This window comes from Argopecten irradians, chromosome 9 (genome assembly GCF_041381155.1).
Source record: "Argopecten irradians isolate NY chromosome 9, Ai_NY, whole genome shotgun sequence".
NCBI classification, from domain to species: Eukaryota; Metazoa; Mollusca; class Bivalvia; order Pectinida; family Pectinidae; genus Argopecten; species Argopecten irradians.
The window spans coordinates 18,723,292-18,740,101 of NC_091142.1; the positions used below are offsets into that span (position 1 = coordinate 18,723,292).

Consider the following 16,810-nt stretch of genomic DNA (forward strand, 5'->3'; position numbering starts at 1 on the left):
TAGATAAAAATGTTGTTGCAAAAAAAAAAAAAAAAAAATGGTAAGTTTTCTCAAGACTACCCAATTTTGGGAAGGGGGAAAAGTTAAAGTGTTTTATCATAATATAACACTTACGTGGGTTGTGGATTTGAACACTCAGGGTTGTGAGTTCAAATCTCACATGGAGCAGTTGTCAGTACTGACCAGAAGTCAGTTTCACTACTGACCAGAGGTCAGTTATGTTTTCTTTTCACCTCCTATTAACCAAGCATATTCTTAAATTTCTGCTGACATTAAACAAAAAGAATAATAAATTCAACTATAGAATTGATCTCAACCATTATTATTCCAAAAATAATTGTTCAGAAAGAAAAGATATAAAAAGATGTCTACGTAAAGCTTGATAGTCTGATTCAACGATTCAACAATTTTATTTTACACCGGTTACACAGTCAAAAGTCATTTCATTTTCCCTCGTACTAGTTCATCTAGGCCATTATACAGTGATATATTCAGAATTTTGCAATGCTGTGATATGATTTGCTTATTCACCCCTGGAGACACATTTGAACTCTTCTAATTCAAGGCAGCGGAACAGTTCATTATGACTTTCAGGGGTGAATGGGTTAGGTCCTGTTAAAATTGAAACTTAAATGGGACAGAGTGCATTTGATTAAGGCCAGCTGGTGTAGACAGTATCCCAATCATATGTGATCCGCTTTAATCTTCCTGTTAGCATTCTACCCAGTGCAGATGCTGACATATATTTACCAGGGATTCCCTGTGTAAACCCCTATCGAAATTAAAAGGCTCAGAAAACATCAGGCAACATGTGAATAACTCGAAATTGTAGCGAAACATTTGGTTCATTCAAATATTACCTTGAAAAAGGGATTTTCTTTATGTTTCATATTTTGTATGTGTAATTTTAATATTCTTTTGCTAGGAAATATCTAATTATATTCATGTATTTTTAAAACAAGTAAATGTTTAATTATCTTCATGTATATTTAAAACGAGTAAATGTCTAAATATCAGCATGAGTATTTAAAACGCTTAAATCTTAAGCTGATGGCACAGAGTACATTGGTCAAATGTCTAGTTATCTTTATATCTATAAAAAATTACTGAATAATGATAAGTTGGCAATATAGAGATTGGTCAAATTATAATTTCCCTTCAGTATGTTTGAAAAGATTGAATACACAGCGTAAATTGTTCAAATATCTAATTATCTGCATATATACGTTTAAAACGATTGAACATATCAAGCTTTGAAGTACAGCGTAATTTGGTCAAATATCTAAGATGGTAGTAAGGAGTGGAATTATCAAATATCTAATTATCCTTGTGTGTATGTAAAATGACTGACTATCTAAGTCAGTAGTACCAAGTAAGATTGGTCCGACAGGTTAGAGATATTGGAAATGTGGCGATGTTTGCCAGGTGTGTGTAAATGTCACCTGGACCCTTTGTCCAGATTTGTAAATGACCGTCTGACTCAGCCACCGTTAATGAAATATAGGGAGCCGGATATTTATGAGGTCAGCGGAGAGAGATAGGGGAGGTGGGACTGGTGATCTGTACGGTCTTTCTGTACAATCTGTAGCAAAGCTCAGACAGGGTTATATAACGCTGGACAGGTGAATCCAGCCAGGTAAAACTTTTAACGAGTTTCTGGGTATTATATCTGGGGAAAATTTTTGGAAGGAGTCATTTGAAAGTTATTGTGACATTTGAGAAATGGAAGGGATTTAGATGGCGATAGTCCATCACGTTTGTTGTTAGATTTAGTCTCGGAATATTTATGTCCCCATTGAGATTGAAATTGGAGCAAATTAATGGGCTGAAAATAAAAAGTGGGTATTGTTGGGTAAAGTTTGTGGTAGAATCTGTCACAAAGGCGACTGTCAGAGAGACTAAAAGTACTTCAATCTGATATAGGGCTTGATAGATTGGTACATGTTAATTATACAGAGTTACTGTGGAGTTGTTAAATTTTGAGTGTGTAATAGTTTACGATTTACTGTATGGAAGTTATTAACGGGAGGTGGGGGGGTGGGGGTGGGGGGTGGGGTTATTTTCGTGAATTATTTTAGTAGCCTTTGAAAGTGTCTTTCTTACAACAGGTTATGATATTACTTAAAACAGTGATTTTGATAAACTTGGTGAAGTATTAAATTTTGCAACCTTGGATGAATCTCCAAATATTACCAAAATCAAAATTCCCATTCAAATATTGACAATTATACAGTATGGAGATACAAACTGGAAAGATGTCGTCGGGATCACTGAACATTTTTCGCACATCCAAAGCATATACATATTGAAGAATGGATTTTTAATGAGAAACTCAGTCTATGCGAAATAATTACAAAGCAGATAATTATTCATTTTACAAATGCCTCAGTTATTAACATTGTATATCTCGCAAGCAAAAAACGTTTTCAGAAAATATTCAATTAAAGAAAAATCTTGCAACCTATAAAAAAATGGTAAATTTGAAATTCTAATGTAATTGGAATTGCACCTTTATGTAAGAACGAAATAAGTTATTCCAATCATGTCTGTGGGTTTTTTTTTTGTTAATTTGTCGACACATAAACATATAGGTGTACAGTTTGCTGTTTTGAAATTGAGTTATTATCATAATTTTCATTTGAATGGGATGCACTTTTTGTCAGGGTCAAACTGTCAGAAATGATTTATATATAACAACATAGGGTATCATTACATCTACATCAGCATATAGGAGATGTGACATTTATTTTGTATTATTTACAAAAAATAAATAAAAAAATGCTAAACTACTGGTTATGAACTTAAAGGATAAGTAAATGTGACAGGTTGCAGTCTGATTTTGTGAAGAAGTGCTGGATCTGCCTACATTTTATGGTCAGTGGTTTTTCTCCTGGTACTGTGACCTGAGCTTTCTTCCACTATCTGGCATCCACTTCAATCAGCTTGGCTGTTAATAAGATGTTAAACTAATAAAACTAAACCCAACCAAAACCTATATATAGTGAAGATGATATAATCATACAATTTCAAATTGTTTGGACATTGGCTGTATATATATATAAAAAAAAGTCAGAAAAAAAAAGATATATGGAAACACTGCTACAAATTCCTGAAAGTGAAATACTATTTATTTTCCACTTTTATATAATATGTACTCCAATAAAAAGGTTAAGTCCATTTGATGTTCTTTTCATCCTCAAAAAGGGATGTAAAAGGTCTGATTGAACACCAAGCTGCATGATCATAAAACAATCTTAGGTTTTTGTTTAGCCAAATGATAGTGATATAACCTTTTGTTATGTCATTTCTGATTGACTAAAATCTAACATTAAAACTGTTTTAGACTTGATTGTTTCATGATCTTGGGGATAGCTACATGATGTCAGTAGTTAAAAAAATGTGAAACATTTATTAACCAGAAATATTTTTCACCTTTTTGGGCAGTTTACGGCACACAAAATGTATAGATTGATTCTTATAGGAAGAAATGTTAGATCATCATAAGCTATATATGGTACATGTTTATATGTAATGTTAGTGATTTTTATAAATTCTGGAGTTAGAGTCAATTTTTCTGGCAAAGTATCCAATGTAATTCTGATTTCAATGTTAATATCTACCAGAATAGGATAAGAAATCCTGTGGCAAATTGGCAACGACGAAAAAACGAGATAGCTATCAGGGCATATCTATAGGTATAGCATAGAACTGAATGGGTTCGTGCCAGTGAAAATAGGTCGCAATTCTTGGCATGTGTTATTGCGTGAAGATATGGAAACAAGCATACTTAGACTTCCTTGAAAAAACTTGCTTTCGATAGCTTAACTTTCTGAAGTTTTTCATTTCAACATGGATCGAGCTATTACTCTATTAGATATACAAGACATGGCACAATGAATCAAATATATGATTGATAAACTTTCTGTGATAAAAACAAATGTTTTGGAAGCCTTGAAACCACTTTTACTAGACTTACATATGTATTAATGTACTATACAAACAGCCTATGAGAACAAGCTCAGAGAAGCTGGCAGATATTCTGTTTGTAATATGCTTTAGATTGTTTTCTTTCAATTTGAAATTATGTCATGTTTTCAAAACAACTTACCTAACTCAGTATCTGACAACTGGCCCACATGGGGTTCAATTTTTAATTGGGTCAAAGTGGTTAAGATGTCCCAACATTTTGCCACAAGCCCTCCACCTCTGGGTTGCGAGTTTGAATCCCATGTGGGACAGTTGCCAATTAATAGGAAGTAAAACTAAACAAATCGAAGCAATGGACAACTTGATTGTACTATAAAGCTTTTAGGAATTTGATGTGTTCTTCAGAAACCAATTCATTATAGAACAAAAATATGTTGCTGTTGTTTTCTTCCCATCATGCTATTGCTTAATCACTTTGCCATTTGACAGTGTGCCCTTGAACTTCTGCCAGCAATCGATGTTATTCCAAAGTCCTGACTCTTGCTCTCCTTCAATCATAAAGGAATTTGGTGTCGAAAGACATGCTTCTCTAGGACTTCCTAAGGATTCTAATAAAATCATGATTAATTTTTAAAAAGCCTTGGATGTGAAGCTGTCTCAGACTTTCGGAAGAAATCAATAGATTAACCGAATAAAATGCGAAACATACATCATTCAAAATCGTGAAAAGAATCATGCAATTGTTTACAAATTCAAAACAGATATCAAAATTTGGAACCAGATACTTTTATGTCATAATGCATGCTTTGTGTGCAATGAGAAGCTAAGGATGATGGATCCACTGATGTACAAAACATATGAGGTTGCCTGACAACCAATATATTTTTGCACTTATTTGCTGAAGTAATTGAGTGTATAAACTATGTTTTAAGTGCTCTTTGATTACCGCACCTTAACTGCCATAACACACAATCATGCACTATGACTCCCAAAAGTACTTTTTAGGTCATCTGACCGAAGGTCAGGATGACCTATTGTCATCGTGTTTCGTCCGTCGTCGTGCGCCGTGCGCCGTGCGCCGTCCGCCGTCCGCCGTGCGCCGTGCGCCGTGCGTCGTGCGTAAGACTATTTATACAAAAGCCTACTCCTCCTTAACCCTTGAGCGGATTACATCCATATTTGGTGTGAAACATCATTGGGGAAGGACAATCATATTTTATATAAATGAGCCTGGTCCGACCCCTTAGCGCTGAGGGGTGGGGCCCCAAAAGGGCAAATTTTCTTAATTTCAGCTTTAAAATCCTACTCCTCCTTCATCCTTAGATGGATTTCATCCATATTTGGTGTAAAACATCATTGGGGATGGACAATCATATTTTATATAAATGAGCCTTGTCCGACCCCTAGGGGCTGATGGGTGGGGCCCCAAAAGGGCAAATTTTCTTAATTTAAGCTTTAAAATCCTACTCCTCTTTCATCCTTGGATGGATTTCATCCATATTTGGTGTAAAACATCGTTGGGGAAGGACAATCATATTTTATATAAATGAGCCTGGTCCGACCCCTAGGGGCTGAGGGATGGGGCCCAAAAGAGGAAATTTTCTTAATTTAAGCTTTAAAATCCTACTCCTCCTTCATCCTTGAATGGATTTCATCCATATTTGGTGTGAAACATCATTGGGGAAGGACAATCATATTTTATATAAATGAGCCTGGTCTGACCCCTAGGGGCTGAGGGGTGGGGCCCCAAAAGGGCAAATTTTCTTAATTTTAGCTTTAAAATCCTACTCCTCCTTCATCCTTGGATGGATTTCATCCATATTTGGTGTGAAACATCATTGGGGATGGACAATCATATTTTATATAAATGAGCCTTGTCCGACCCCTAGGGGCTGAGGGGTGGGGCCCCAAAAGGGCAAATTTTCTTAATTTAAGCTTTAAAATCCTACTCCTCTTTCATCCTTGAATGGATTTCATCTATATTTGGTGTAAAATATCATTGGGGAAGGACAATCATATTTTATATAAATGAGCCTGGTCCGACCCCTTGGGGCTGAGGGGTGGGGCCCCAAAGGGCAAATTTTCTTAATTTTAGCTTTAAAATCCTACTCCTCCTTCATCCTTGGATGGATTTCATCCATATTAGGTGTGAAACATCATTGGGGATGGACAATCATATTTTATATAAATGAGCCTTGTCCGACCCCTAGGGGCTGAGGGGTGGGGCCCCAAAAGGGCAAATTTTCTTAATTTAAGCTTTAAAATCCTACTCCTCTTTCATCCTTGAATGGATTTCATCTATATTTGGTGTAAAATATCATTGGGGAAGGAAAATCATATTATATATAAATGAGCCTGGTCCGAACCCTAGGGGCTGAGGGGTGGGGCCCCGAAAGGGCAAATTTTCTTAATTTTAGCTTTAAAATCCTACTTCTCCTTCATCCTTGGATGGATATCATCCATATTTGGTGTGAAACATCGTTGGGGATGGACAATCATATTTTATATAAATGAGCCTGGTGACCCCTAGGGGCAGAGGGGCGGGGCTCCAAAAGAGGAAATTTTATTAATTTAAGATTTAAAATCCTACTCCTCCTTCATCCTTGTATGAATTTCATCCATATTTGGTGTGAAACATCATTGGGGAAGGACAATCATATTTTATATAAATGAGCCTGGTCCGACCCCTAGGGGCAGAGGGGCGGGGCTCCAAAAGGGGAAATTTTCTTAATTTAAGCTTTAAAATCCTACTCCTCCTTCATCCTTGAATGGATTTCATCCATATTTGGTGTGAAACATCAGTGGGGAAGGACAATCATATTTTATATAAATGAAATAGATCTGACCACTATGGGCAGAGGGGCGGGGCTCCAAAAGGTCAAATTTTCTTAATTTAAGCTAGATCCTACTCCTCCTTCATCCTTGGATGGATTTCATCCATATTTGGTGTGAAACATCATTGGGGAAGGACAATCATATTTTATATAAATGAGCCTGGTCCGACCCCTAGGGCTGATGGGTGGGGCCCCAAAAGGGCAAATTTTCTTAATTTAAGCTTTAAAATCCTACTCCTCTTTCATCCTTGGATGGATTTCATCCATATTTGGTGTAAAACATCGTTGGGGAAGGACAATCATATTTTATATAAATGAGCCTGGTCCGACCCCTAGGGGCTGAGGGATGGGGCCCAAAAGAGGAAATTTTCTTAATTTAAGCTTTAAAATCCTACTCCTCCTTCATCCTTGAATGGATTTCATCCATATTTGGTGTGAAACATCATTGGGGAAGGACAATCATATTTTATATAAATGAGCCTGGTCTGACCCCTTGGGGCTGAGGGGTGGGGCCCCAAAAGGGCAAATTTTCTTAATTTTAGCTTTAAAATCCTACTCCTCCTTCATCCTTGGATGGATTTCATCCATATTTGGTGTGAAACATCATTGGGGATGGACAATCATATTTTATATAAATGAGCCTTGTCCGACCCCTAGGGGCTGAGGGGTGGGGCCCCAAAAAGGCAAATTTTCTTAATTTAAGCTTTAAAATCCTACTCCTCTTTCATCCTTGAATGGATTTCATCTATATTTGGTGTAAAATATCATTGAGGAAGGACAATCATATTTTATATAAATGAGCCTGGTCCGACCCCTTGGGGCTGAGGGATGGGGCCCCAAAGGGCAAATTTTCTTAATTTTAGCTTTAAAATCCTACTCCTCCTTCATCCTTGGATGGATTTCATCCATATTTGGTGTGAAACATCATTGGGGATGGACAATCATATTTTATATAAATGAGCCTTGTCCGACCCCTAGGGGCTGAGGGGTGGGGCCCCAAAAGGGCAAATTTTCTTAATTTAAGCTTTAAAATCCTACTCCTCTTTCATCCTTGAATGGATTTCATCTATATTTGGTGTAAAATATCATTGGGGAAGGACAATCATATTTTATATAAATGAGCCTGGTCCGAACCCTAGGGGCTGAGGGGTGGGGCCCCGAAAGGGCAAATTTTCTTAATTTTAGCTTTAAAATCCTACTTCTCCTTCATCCTTGGATGGATTTCATCCATATTTGGTGTGAAACATCGTTGGGGAAGGACAATCATATTTTATATAAATGAGCCTGGTGACCCCTAGGGGCAGAGGGGCGGGGCTCCAAAAGAGGAAATTTTATTAATTTAAGATTTAAAATCCTACTCCTCCTTCATCCTTGAATGGATTTCATCCATATTTGGTGTGAAACATCATTGGGGAAGGACAATCATATTTTATATAAATGAGCCTGGTCCGACCCCTAGGGGCAGAGGGGCGGGGCTCCAAAAGGGGAAATTTTCTTAATTTAAGCTTTAAAATCCTACTCCTCCTTCATCCTTGAATGGATTTCATCCATATTTGGTGTGAAACATCATTGGGGAAGGACAATCATATTTTATATAAATGAAATAGATCCGACCACTATGGGCAGAGGGGCGGGGCTCCAAAAGGTCAAATTTTCTTAATTTAAGCTAGATCCTACTCCTCCTTCATCCTTGGATGGATTTCATCCATATTTGGTGTGAAACATCATTGGGGAAGGACAATCATATTTTATATAAATGAGCCTGGTCCGACCCCTAGGGCAGAGGGACGGGGCCTAAAAAGGGGAAATTTTCTTAATCTAAGCTTTGAAATCCTACTAGTCCTTCATCCTTGGATGGATTTCATCCATATTTGGTGTGAAACATCATTGGGGAAGGACAATCCTATTTTATATATATGAGTCTGGTCAGACCCCTTGGGGCTGAGGTGCGGGGCCCCAAAAGGGCAAATTTTCTTAAATTTAGCTGGCCCACTTCCTGTTTTCAGATTTCGGTCTCCAATCTCAAGGAAAATTGGTCTATAGGGGTTTTAATTGATTCTGAAGGGGAACTTTAGGTGAGGACAATCATATTTTATAAAGGACCGAACTAAGACCCATGGGGATAGTATGGCGGATGTCCAAAATGGAAGCTTTGCTGAAATTTGGCTTTAAAATTCGTAAATGGGTTACAACCATATATGGATGAAGGGCTACCAAGTTTGTTCAACGAATGACATTTACCTATTTCAGAAACTTACATATTCAACTAAGGAGTTCCTTGTATTGTTTATATTAATCGTTAACCAATACTTTATACTGTGACTTTGTTGTTTTGTGCAATGAGTCAGATGACCGTTAAGGCCCATGGGCCTCTTGTTTCATTATTACCTTGCTGTGGTTATTTTATATGGCTATATATTTTCGTACACAGTCACATGTGGACAGATACTTGTTGTTTTAATTAGACCCCTTGCCATGATATATGGGAGGGAGGGTGGAGGATATATACTACTACCCATGTCTTTCCCAGGATGTCCTAGCTGGCCCTAATACTCTTGCTCCATCTATAGAAAAAAATTTTGCTTTATATAATACTCTGAAGTATTTAAAATTCTGATGATCACAAATATATTGCGTGTCCGGCCCGTGGTAGGAAGTTTATAGCAATTTTAAAACCTGCCTTAGTGACCACTTCTGTATAAAGAGCATCTGTTTAATGAAACTTTTTTTTTTTTTTTTTTGGGAGGGGTTCAATTTCCACAAAATCCAACCTGCCTTTATTATAGCCACAGGTTTAACTCTTCATCTTGTTGTGGAATTTTGGCTATGGTCTCTTGGTTTAATGACAGAAAAACTTCACAAAGATGTTTGGTCTCCGAGATTGACTCGGATAGCTTTAACATCTGTATTCATGGCTTCTAGACCATCGACCTGTAGGTGTTTACCACGGTGACGGTAAATGTGTTTTTAAATGATTTGGCTGTCCATACAAGTGAAATCTACCTTGTAATGTAGAGTCCATGCTTGGCCTGGTTTGTAAGGAAACAGCAGGTAAATAGGAAAATGAAGTTGTTCATATGTGCTGTCTAAAGATCCCAGGGCCTGGTCAACTTTATCAAACTATGAGAATTATATCAATATCATCAAAGATGTTATCGGTAAAACTGAAATTCTACCGTAATTCTTAGCTTAATATTGATCGTGTGATTTGGTTGTTTTTTTGTTTTTTTTTTAATCTACATTAAAAATATTTGAAATCAGTTTTCTTCAGTTGTTTACCCTCTCCAGTCACAAATATCCATGCATGAAATTTACGGTTCAATGATTTTAATACCTTTTTCAATCCTGACCTTATAACCTTTCTTCACAACCAGAACCCTAAACATTTTGAATATTGGATGAATTTGATTTATTTTCAGCTATCTTATAATGCGTGGTCTACAGAAACTGTTAAAGTATTCTTTAGTTTGGTTATTTTGAAGTAAGTTTTAAATTTGATGCGGTATACAAAAAAAAATAAATAAAAAAATCAATATTATAATATAAAATGCAATTCTGAATTTTAGCAATACTACTTCTTTTGAAGTCATTATTGAATATTGATTTTTTTTTTTTCAAATTTTAAAAATTTTGAATTTTTTGATGATGATGGATCTATTATAATTCATAATTACCAAATCTGACGGTGTCTTGACAGATTTTCAACAGAAATTATGCAAAAGTATGTTACAACTATTTATTGCCTATTATTGCAATAGCAACACTACAGCAATGTGAGCCTGTTGTAATCCCAACAAGAACAACTCTCAGTCTGGTATCATGGTCTACTGTTGAGATGCTAATAATGGGGTTAAATCTCTTATTTCACTAGATTTAACCTTGGATTAAAGAAGTCCTAAAAGTATCCCAAATTAGGATTGGGGTTTGCTTTGAGTCAGGCATAGCCTTAATGGCAGATGTTTTCTAGCTTTCCCTGGCAAATATTATATCACTTCCCCTCTGTTATCGTGGGTGAAAGTGGTAATTATCTCAAGACTTACATATGCAGATTTGTTGAAGGTTGAGAAAAAAGCTCTTATTCAATATTTAAGAGAAGACTCCTTGACACATTTAATTTGTTTTAATGTTCTATTGTTGTATCGATGGCTATGATATTGAACTCATTGACCCCTGAAGTCACATTTAAGCTATTCTAAATCAAAGTCTAGAATAGTCCATTGTGAAATTTCAGGTGTGAATGAGTTATTAATGTCAACAGGATAGGTTAGAATAGCTACAAATTTTAAAGGAAGGGAGAACAAAATTACAGTAATAGATAATATTTATATAGTAGAGATTAATTGTAAGCTTCCTGGCGAATTAATGAATATGAAAGCTAATGATGATGTAGTATTCTCTACATTAATGTGCTGCTTGATTTTCGGCAGTGAGAGAGAACTATAAACTGGATAGAGTCTTGCTATCACAAGGAGACACAAAATACTCCAAAAACATTCATTCACTTATATACACTTACAAACCTCATATAGATGAGGTGATCCTAATTAGATGACCTTGGCTGTTGATGAAATAATCCAGCATTATGTGAAACCAAATTAAACCAATGTTTTCTTTGTGTATTTTCAGAGTACAGGAAATTTTCAAATGGCGAGTAGAAGTGGAGGACACAGGATCTAACATTGGCACTGGACGAATTATATGGAGTATTGAATACGAGCGGGATCAGCAACGTGAATCCTACACATCACAAGGATCTAGAATCGTATCGCGTATCAACATACGGAGTCGAGAACAAGAGAGAATTGTACCAATATTGAAGGTAAGAATTCATTTTTTATATTGTTTCATGTTGCACTGGTTTTTTTTTTTAACAGGGATGCTGCAAGGTTTTCAACCTCATTCATTGTCACTTTCAAACTACGTTTTGATATGAATTCAGAAAAATGAGGCATTACTACAGAAAATGTGTCTTTGAAATTTTAAGATTAGATAAAAAAAGCTGTAAGTATTTTATATAATGAAACAATTGATGTTGTTTCTTTGGTACATTGAACTATGTTATATAAACTCTTTGAAGAAAAAACAATTCTATAGATTTATAGAGTACAATTGTCTGTTAATGACAGATGTCCTGTTAAATTTTCACCTGGTTTCTAATCAGCCAAACAAGTTTTCTTAGTGAGAGGAACAGCATGCATTTCAGCAGAATTTATTAAAAAAAAAATGTGATGAGATTGTAGAAATAGCATTGCTATTAAAAATCGAAGTGATATTTTTTCAAATGTAGAAAATAATTGCACAAATCATTTCTTGAAAATAGAAGAACATGCATGCTTTAAAGTTTGCTTTATTCATTAAAGAGTTCGCATGAACTTCTTAATTGAACATCCATTCCAATTACAATGATTTAAAAGTGCTGATCCTCGCCTAATTAGAGGGCAAGTTGTTGCCTATTAGCTTCGTGTGTTGTTAAATTTTGTCATGGAAGAAAATTGGAAAAGTCTATGTCATTGTTTGCCACAAATACACAACTACAATTTAACTGAAAGCTTGAAATCTCTCGCCTTTCTTTGGAAACTTTTCAGTGAAACCGAAACAGGGAGTAAAAAAAAATGAAAATTTAGAAACATATTTCATAGAATGTCATTAAAAGATTTTTTTTATGAAACAAGAGTAATAAGTAAGATATGGGTTTGTTTGTTAAGTTTGACAATTTTTGTAGGGAGAATGAAAACTTAAGAATGGACTTACTGATGTCTCAGAATGTACCCATATATATATGTTAAGGGAAACATTTAAGAATTTCCTTTTATAATGAATGTAGTTTGTGAGTTAAATTGAATATTGAGAAAATAATGTGCGAAGAAAATCTGTAATTTCTAAAAAGGGGAGTGAAGATAAATGAGCAAAGAATTAATTTCCAGGAAATGTCTCTGTTCCTTCCCTATTACCTTTCAGGAATAATTGACGCATATTAACATTAATTCTTTTATAAAATAGAGTTATCTGCCTTTGATTTTGGTGTTATGCAGGGTACGTGTCAGTGTTTATATCTGATGAAAACATGGTCATTTTCATAACAAATAATTGTTTTGTTATGAAAAGAACATTTTGTCCTAATTGCAGTCAAATTGTGTTAACTTGAAGTGGACAGAGTCATGATAACATTTCGAGGTATCCAGCTATTCTAGTTTGATTAACTTGATTATATATTGTGAAACGTTTTGGTGACGATCAACAGCAATGACAAAAAAATCATATTAAAAAGAGTCATGAAGTGAGTTTGAGTTTTAATTATACCAATGTGTCTGTACTGAGCCAATGTATTTGCCATGAAAATCTGTCTTGTCACCCAACTTCTATAGATAGCAAAGTTGAGGTGCACTTTTCCCTTCTATTAGAACAAAACTTGTCCATCTTGTTCAATTGATCTTTTCACAACCTACTTTACAAATTGAAGGAAACACCACGATAGAAAACGATCACTTTCTCAATTTGTTTAGCTAAGGACAGCGGTTTTATCTGATAGTTGTTGACGTTTTATTGGAAAGCACTATCCCACGTTTGTGTCTCTAGTTCCTCTACTCACCTGCTGGAATACTTGTACTTTGGCTCGGACTAATCAGGTTCCTTAATTCTCTTTGATCTAAATCTAAACATGGATAGACCATTGTAATTTTTGTCAATAACATTAGAGAAAATGTCACACAGTTTTCTATTGTTATATTGATATTTTGTTTCTCAATTAAATAAGAATTCAGAACATTTCTCGTTTGAATGAAATTTTGGTGAGTCATTGTTTCAACATTTACATGTTTTTACAGTTTTGATAAGACGTCACGATGGGAATTTCACACCTTGTGTAAATTTTCTGTATACATTATCAAAAGTATTGAATTTTATGAAAGGTTTTCAGTCAGGAGTTTGTGTTTGTGAAATCTGCTTGTGTGGGGGAAATTGAGACAACAAACATATACATTTTCTCTCAATAGATTACATGTTTGGTTCTCCAATATATTTCTAAATGGCAATTAAATATCATTCAAGGGTATTTCTTAAGGGTTTAATAATCTGAGGGAGGTCAAACAATTTGCCAAACAATGAACTTGTGTGTAAATTTTGTTTAAATATCAACACTCCTGGTGAATGTTACAATGAAATAAGAAAATATGTATGAAAGTTATGTACAGTTTCCTACGGTAAATGTATTTGTGGATCCGAAGTCAGAATATTTTCTTTTACCTTCGCCATTAAAGTCCGATAGATTTTACTAATATAGTGATATATATACAGATTACAAACATTAAGTAAGTCACTTACAGATGCAATTATACTGTGAAGCAACTTTCATTTGAGTGTGATTTTATTTCCATGAATTTTGCGATCAAGAAAGATTTGCCAAAATTTATCTCAGCGAATTAATATCTTAGATAATTCTTGCATAATTAAATTCAAATTCTATTTTAAATCTGTGAAACTTAATCAATGTGAAGTTCTTTAAAATGAATATTGCAAAATTAAGTAGCAGGGGTTTAGAGATTCTGTAATAGATTTCACCAATGAAATCTTTAGTCTTCAAGACACACTTTTACTGCATTGCTGATGCATTATTTCACTTACAAGGACATTTTCAACATTTGTATTGAATTGATTTGTCTTTTGTATTTCAAAACTCAAGAACATTTCCTACATCTAAATTGAATTTGAAAAAATAACCACTTGAAATGGACACATAGACTCCCATCAAGTGCCATTGTAGAGCCCAATTCAGATTTAATAAAACGTTCAAATATTCGTACAGAAGCCTCTAAGGTCACATCGCTGTTAGGTCTTTGCTTATACACTAATATTGATCGGAGAAGAAAGTCGTGAGTCTTCCCCTCTTACGAGGAATGTTGTTGACACAGGGGTATCTCATTCAGACTATCATATATTCTATTGATACCCGCTCAGCTTAGGAAATTTAAGAGATCAGTCGTAAGGAAGTCATAGGGCTATTACTGGAGGTTCCGTTCAAATCCTATTAAAGGGCAATGAGATTCTGAATAACTGTAAAAACACCTACCCAGCGTGCATAACACGTAACACAATGAGAACCTTAGAAGTATCAAAAAAAAAATGTCTCCACTTTTGACACTGAGAAGTCCTTGATATTGATATCTATACATTTTCTTGGTTAGGTTTTCTTTTCAATTTTCGACGTATATTCACTTCTTAGATTGTGGTAATGTGGCTTGTTAATTGTGTATTGTCAATATTTCCTCGTTACAAAACATCAACACCCTTCATGTTTCTGTGTAAATATACCTTAACACAGTGAAATTGTTTGAACATTGGTAACAAATCGATGTAAAGGAGATCAATGTATTTATCAAATATCCTATTGGGTGTTCTTTGTAAGCGAGAGCCATAAAGATTTTTATCTTTTTGGCATAGCACTTGTGACTCTGTACTACAAAAGTTTCTTTAATTAAAAGTTAAAGTAGGCTCCAAAGTGAGAAAATTTTCTAAAATTATTTTATGTAGTCTTAAACTTGTACAGGCATTTAACCAATTCAAACAAATATCAAATAAAAAATCACAGGAATTTTGTAATGAAAACTTGTCATTCTTATGTGCTTTAAGGCATTCTGTCATATGGCCACAAGCCCTCCACCTCTTGCTTTAAGATTTTATCTTTTTGTTTTGGTGTTATTAATTCAATGTTCTTTTACAACCAGAGGATCATTTAAGGATGTGTCAGGTTTGTTAGTGGAAGAAAGCAGAAGTACCGGGAGAAAAACATTGACCAGTGGTCAGTACTTGGCAACTCCCTCAGTCATGGGATTCGAGATGGAGGGCCTGCAGTAATATGTCAGGAAATCTTAACCACTCGGCCATTGTGTCCTCCATTAAAAATTGAATCCTATGTGGACCAATTACCAGATATTGACTGTAGGTTAGGGTGTTTTTTTTCTCCACCTTAACCTGTCAAATCCTTCAACGACCCTACCATGACTTTCAATGGGACATATAAAACAAAGACAAACCATAAAACCTTTGACCAACCCATATTTCATAGATCTTCCTATTAAATCCTTGTGTTAACATTCATAAGACATTGTATGAAAGTCGTTTAGAGTTACAGGTCCTTACGGTATTGTGACCTGTGTAAGTGTTGTACTTTAGACATAATTAAGAGAGCCTAGATGGTCTGTAGGATACTTATCAGGGTCTGAGTCATGGGAATATGGTTTTTACAGGATTATTCTCCAGGACTCTGCTGTCATAGTAAACCCTTGTATGTTTACCATGAAAAGCATCTGACTTTTTTTAGTTTCTTCAATCCTGATTTTACTTCATTTTAAGTTTATTGGGTTTTATCAGTTTAACATCCTATTAACAGCCATGGTCATGTAAGGATGTGCCAGGTTTGTTTGTGGAAGAAAGTCAGAGTTCCAAGAGAAAAACCACCAACCAGCAGTCAATATGTGGCAACTGCCCCATTTCAAGTGCCATGGACACTTATTGGATGAAATATGGTACAAAGATATTTCATCTTTCTTAAACAAGCAGGAACTATTGAGTTGTACAGATCCTATTAGATTGGTAATATGTTTGAAATCTGACTACTTTATGGCTCCGGGAGATTTATATACAGGATGTGTGGTTTATATATATATATATTCTTGTGGTTGTTTTGGGGTTGATATTTATAGATTTCCTGTTCAGGTATCCAATCAAACTAATTACTGCGATTGGATAAGAACTATTTTTAGATTGTCTGAAAAGTGTATCTATAGCCATAAGAAAGACTTATACATACAACAGCCATGATCTTAAACAGGATGTTACGATTCTTGCCTTGTCATGATTTAATTATGATCAAAAATATTTTTATATTTTGTTAATTGTTAGCATTTACTTCACAGTTATAGAGTTTGCTAGATAATCAGCACGTGCCAAACACAGTAGCTTTAGATTTCTCTTGGTTGAATAATGAGATATTAAGAATTTATTGTACCATTAGTTAACAATTTATAATTTCTGCAAGGATTTTAACCTTCAAA

General features: G+C 35.0%; 1 protein-coding gene across 1 annotated transcript in view; it reads left to right on the forward strand.

Annotated features, from left to right (window-relative positions):
- LOC138331697 (transmembrane protein 132C-like) overlaps positions 1-16,810 on the forward strand; it is a 79,946-nt gene that overhangs the window by 37,429 nt on the left and 25,707 nt on the right. The window contains exon 4 of the mRNA XM_069279438.1: positions 11,388-11,580. Within this exon, the coding sequence (XP_069135539.1) occupies positions 11,388-11,580 (193 nt within the window). The remainder of the gene's footprint in view (positions 1-11,387; positions 11,581-16,810) is intronic.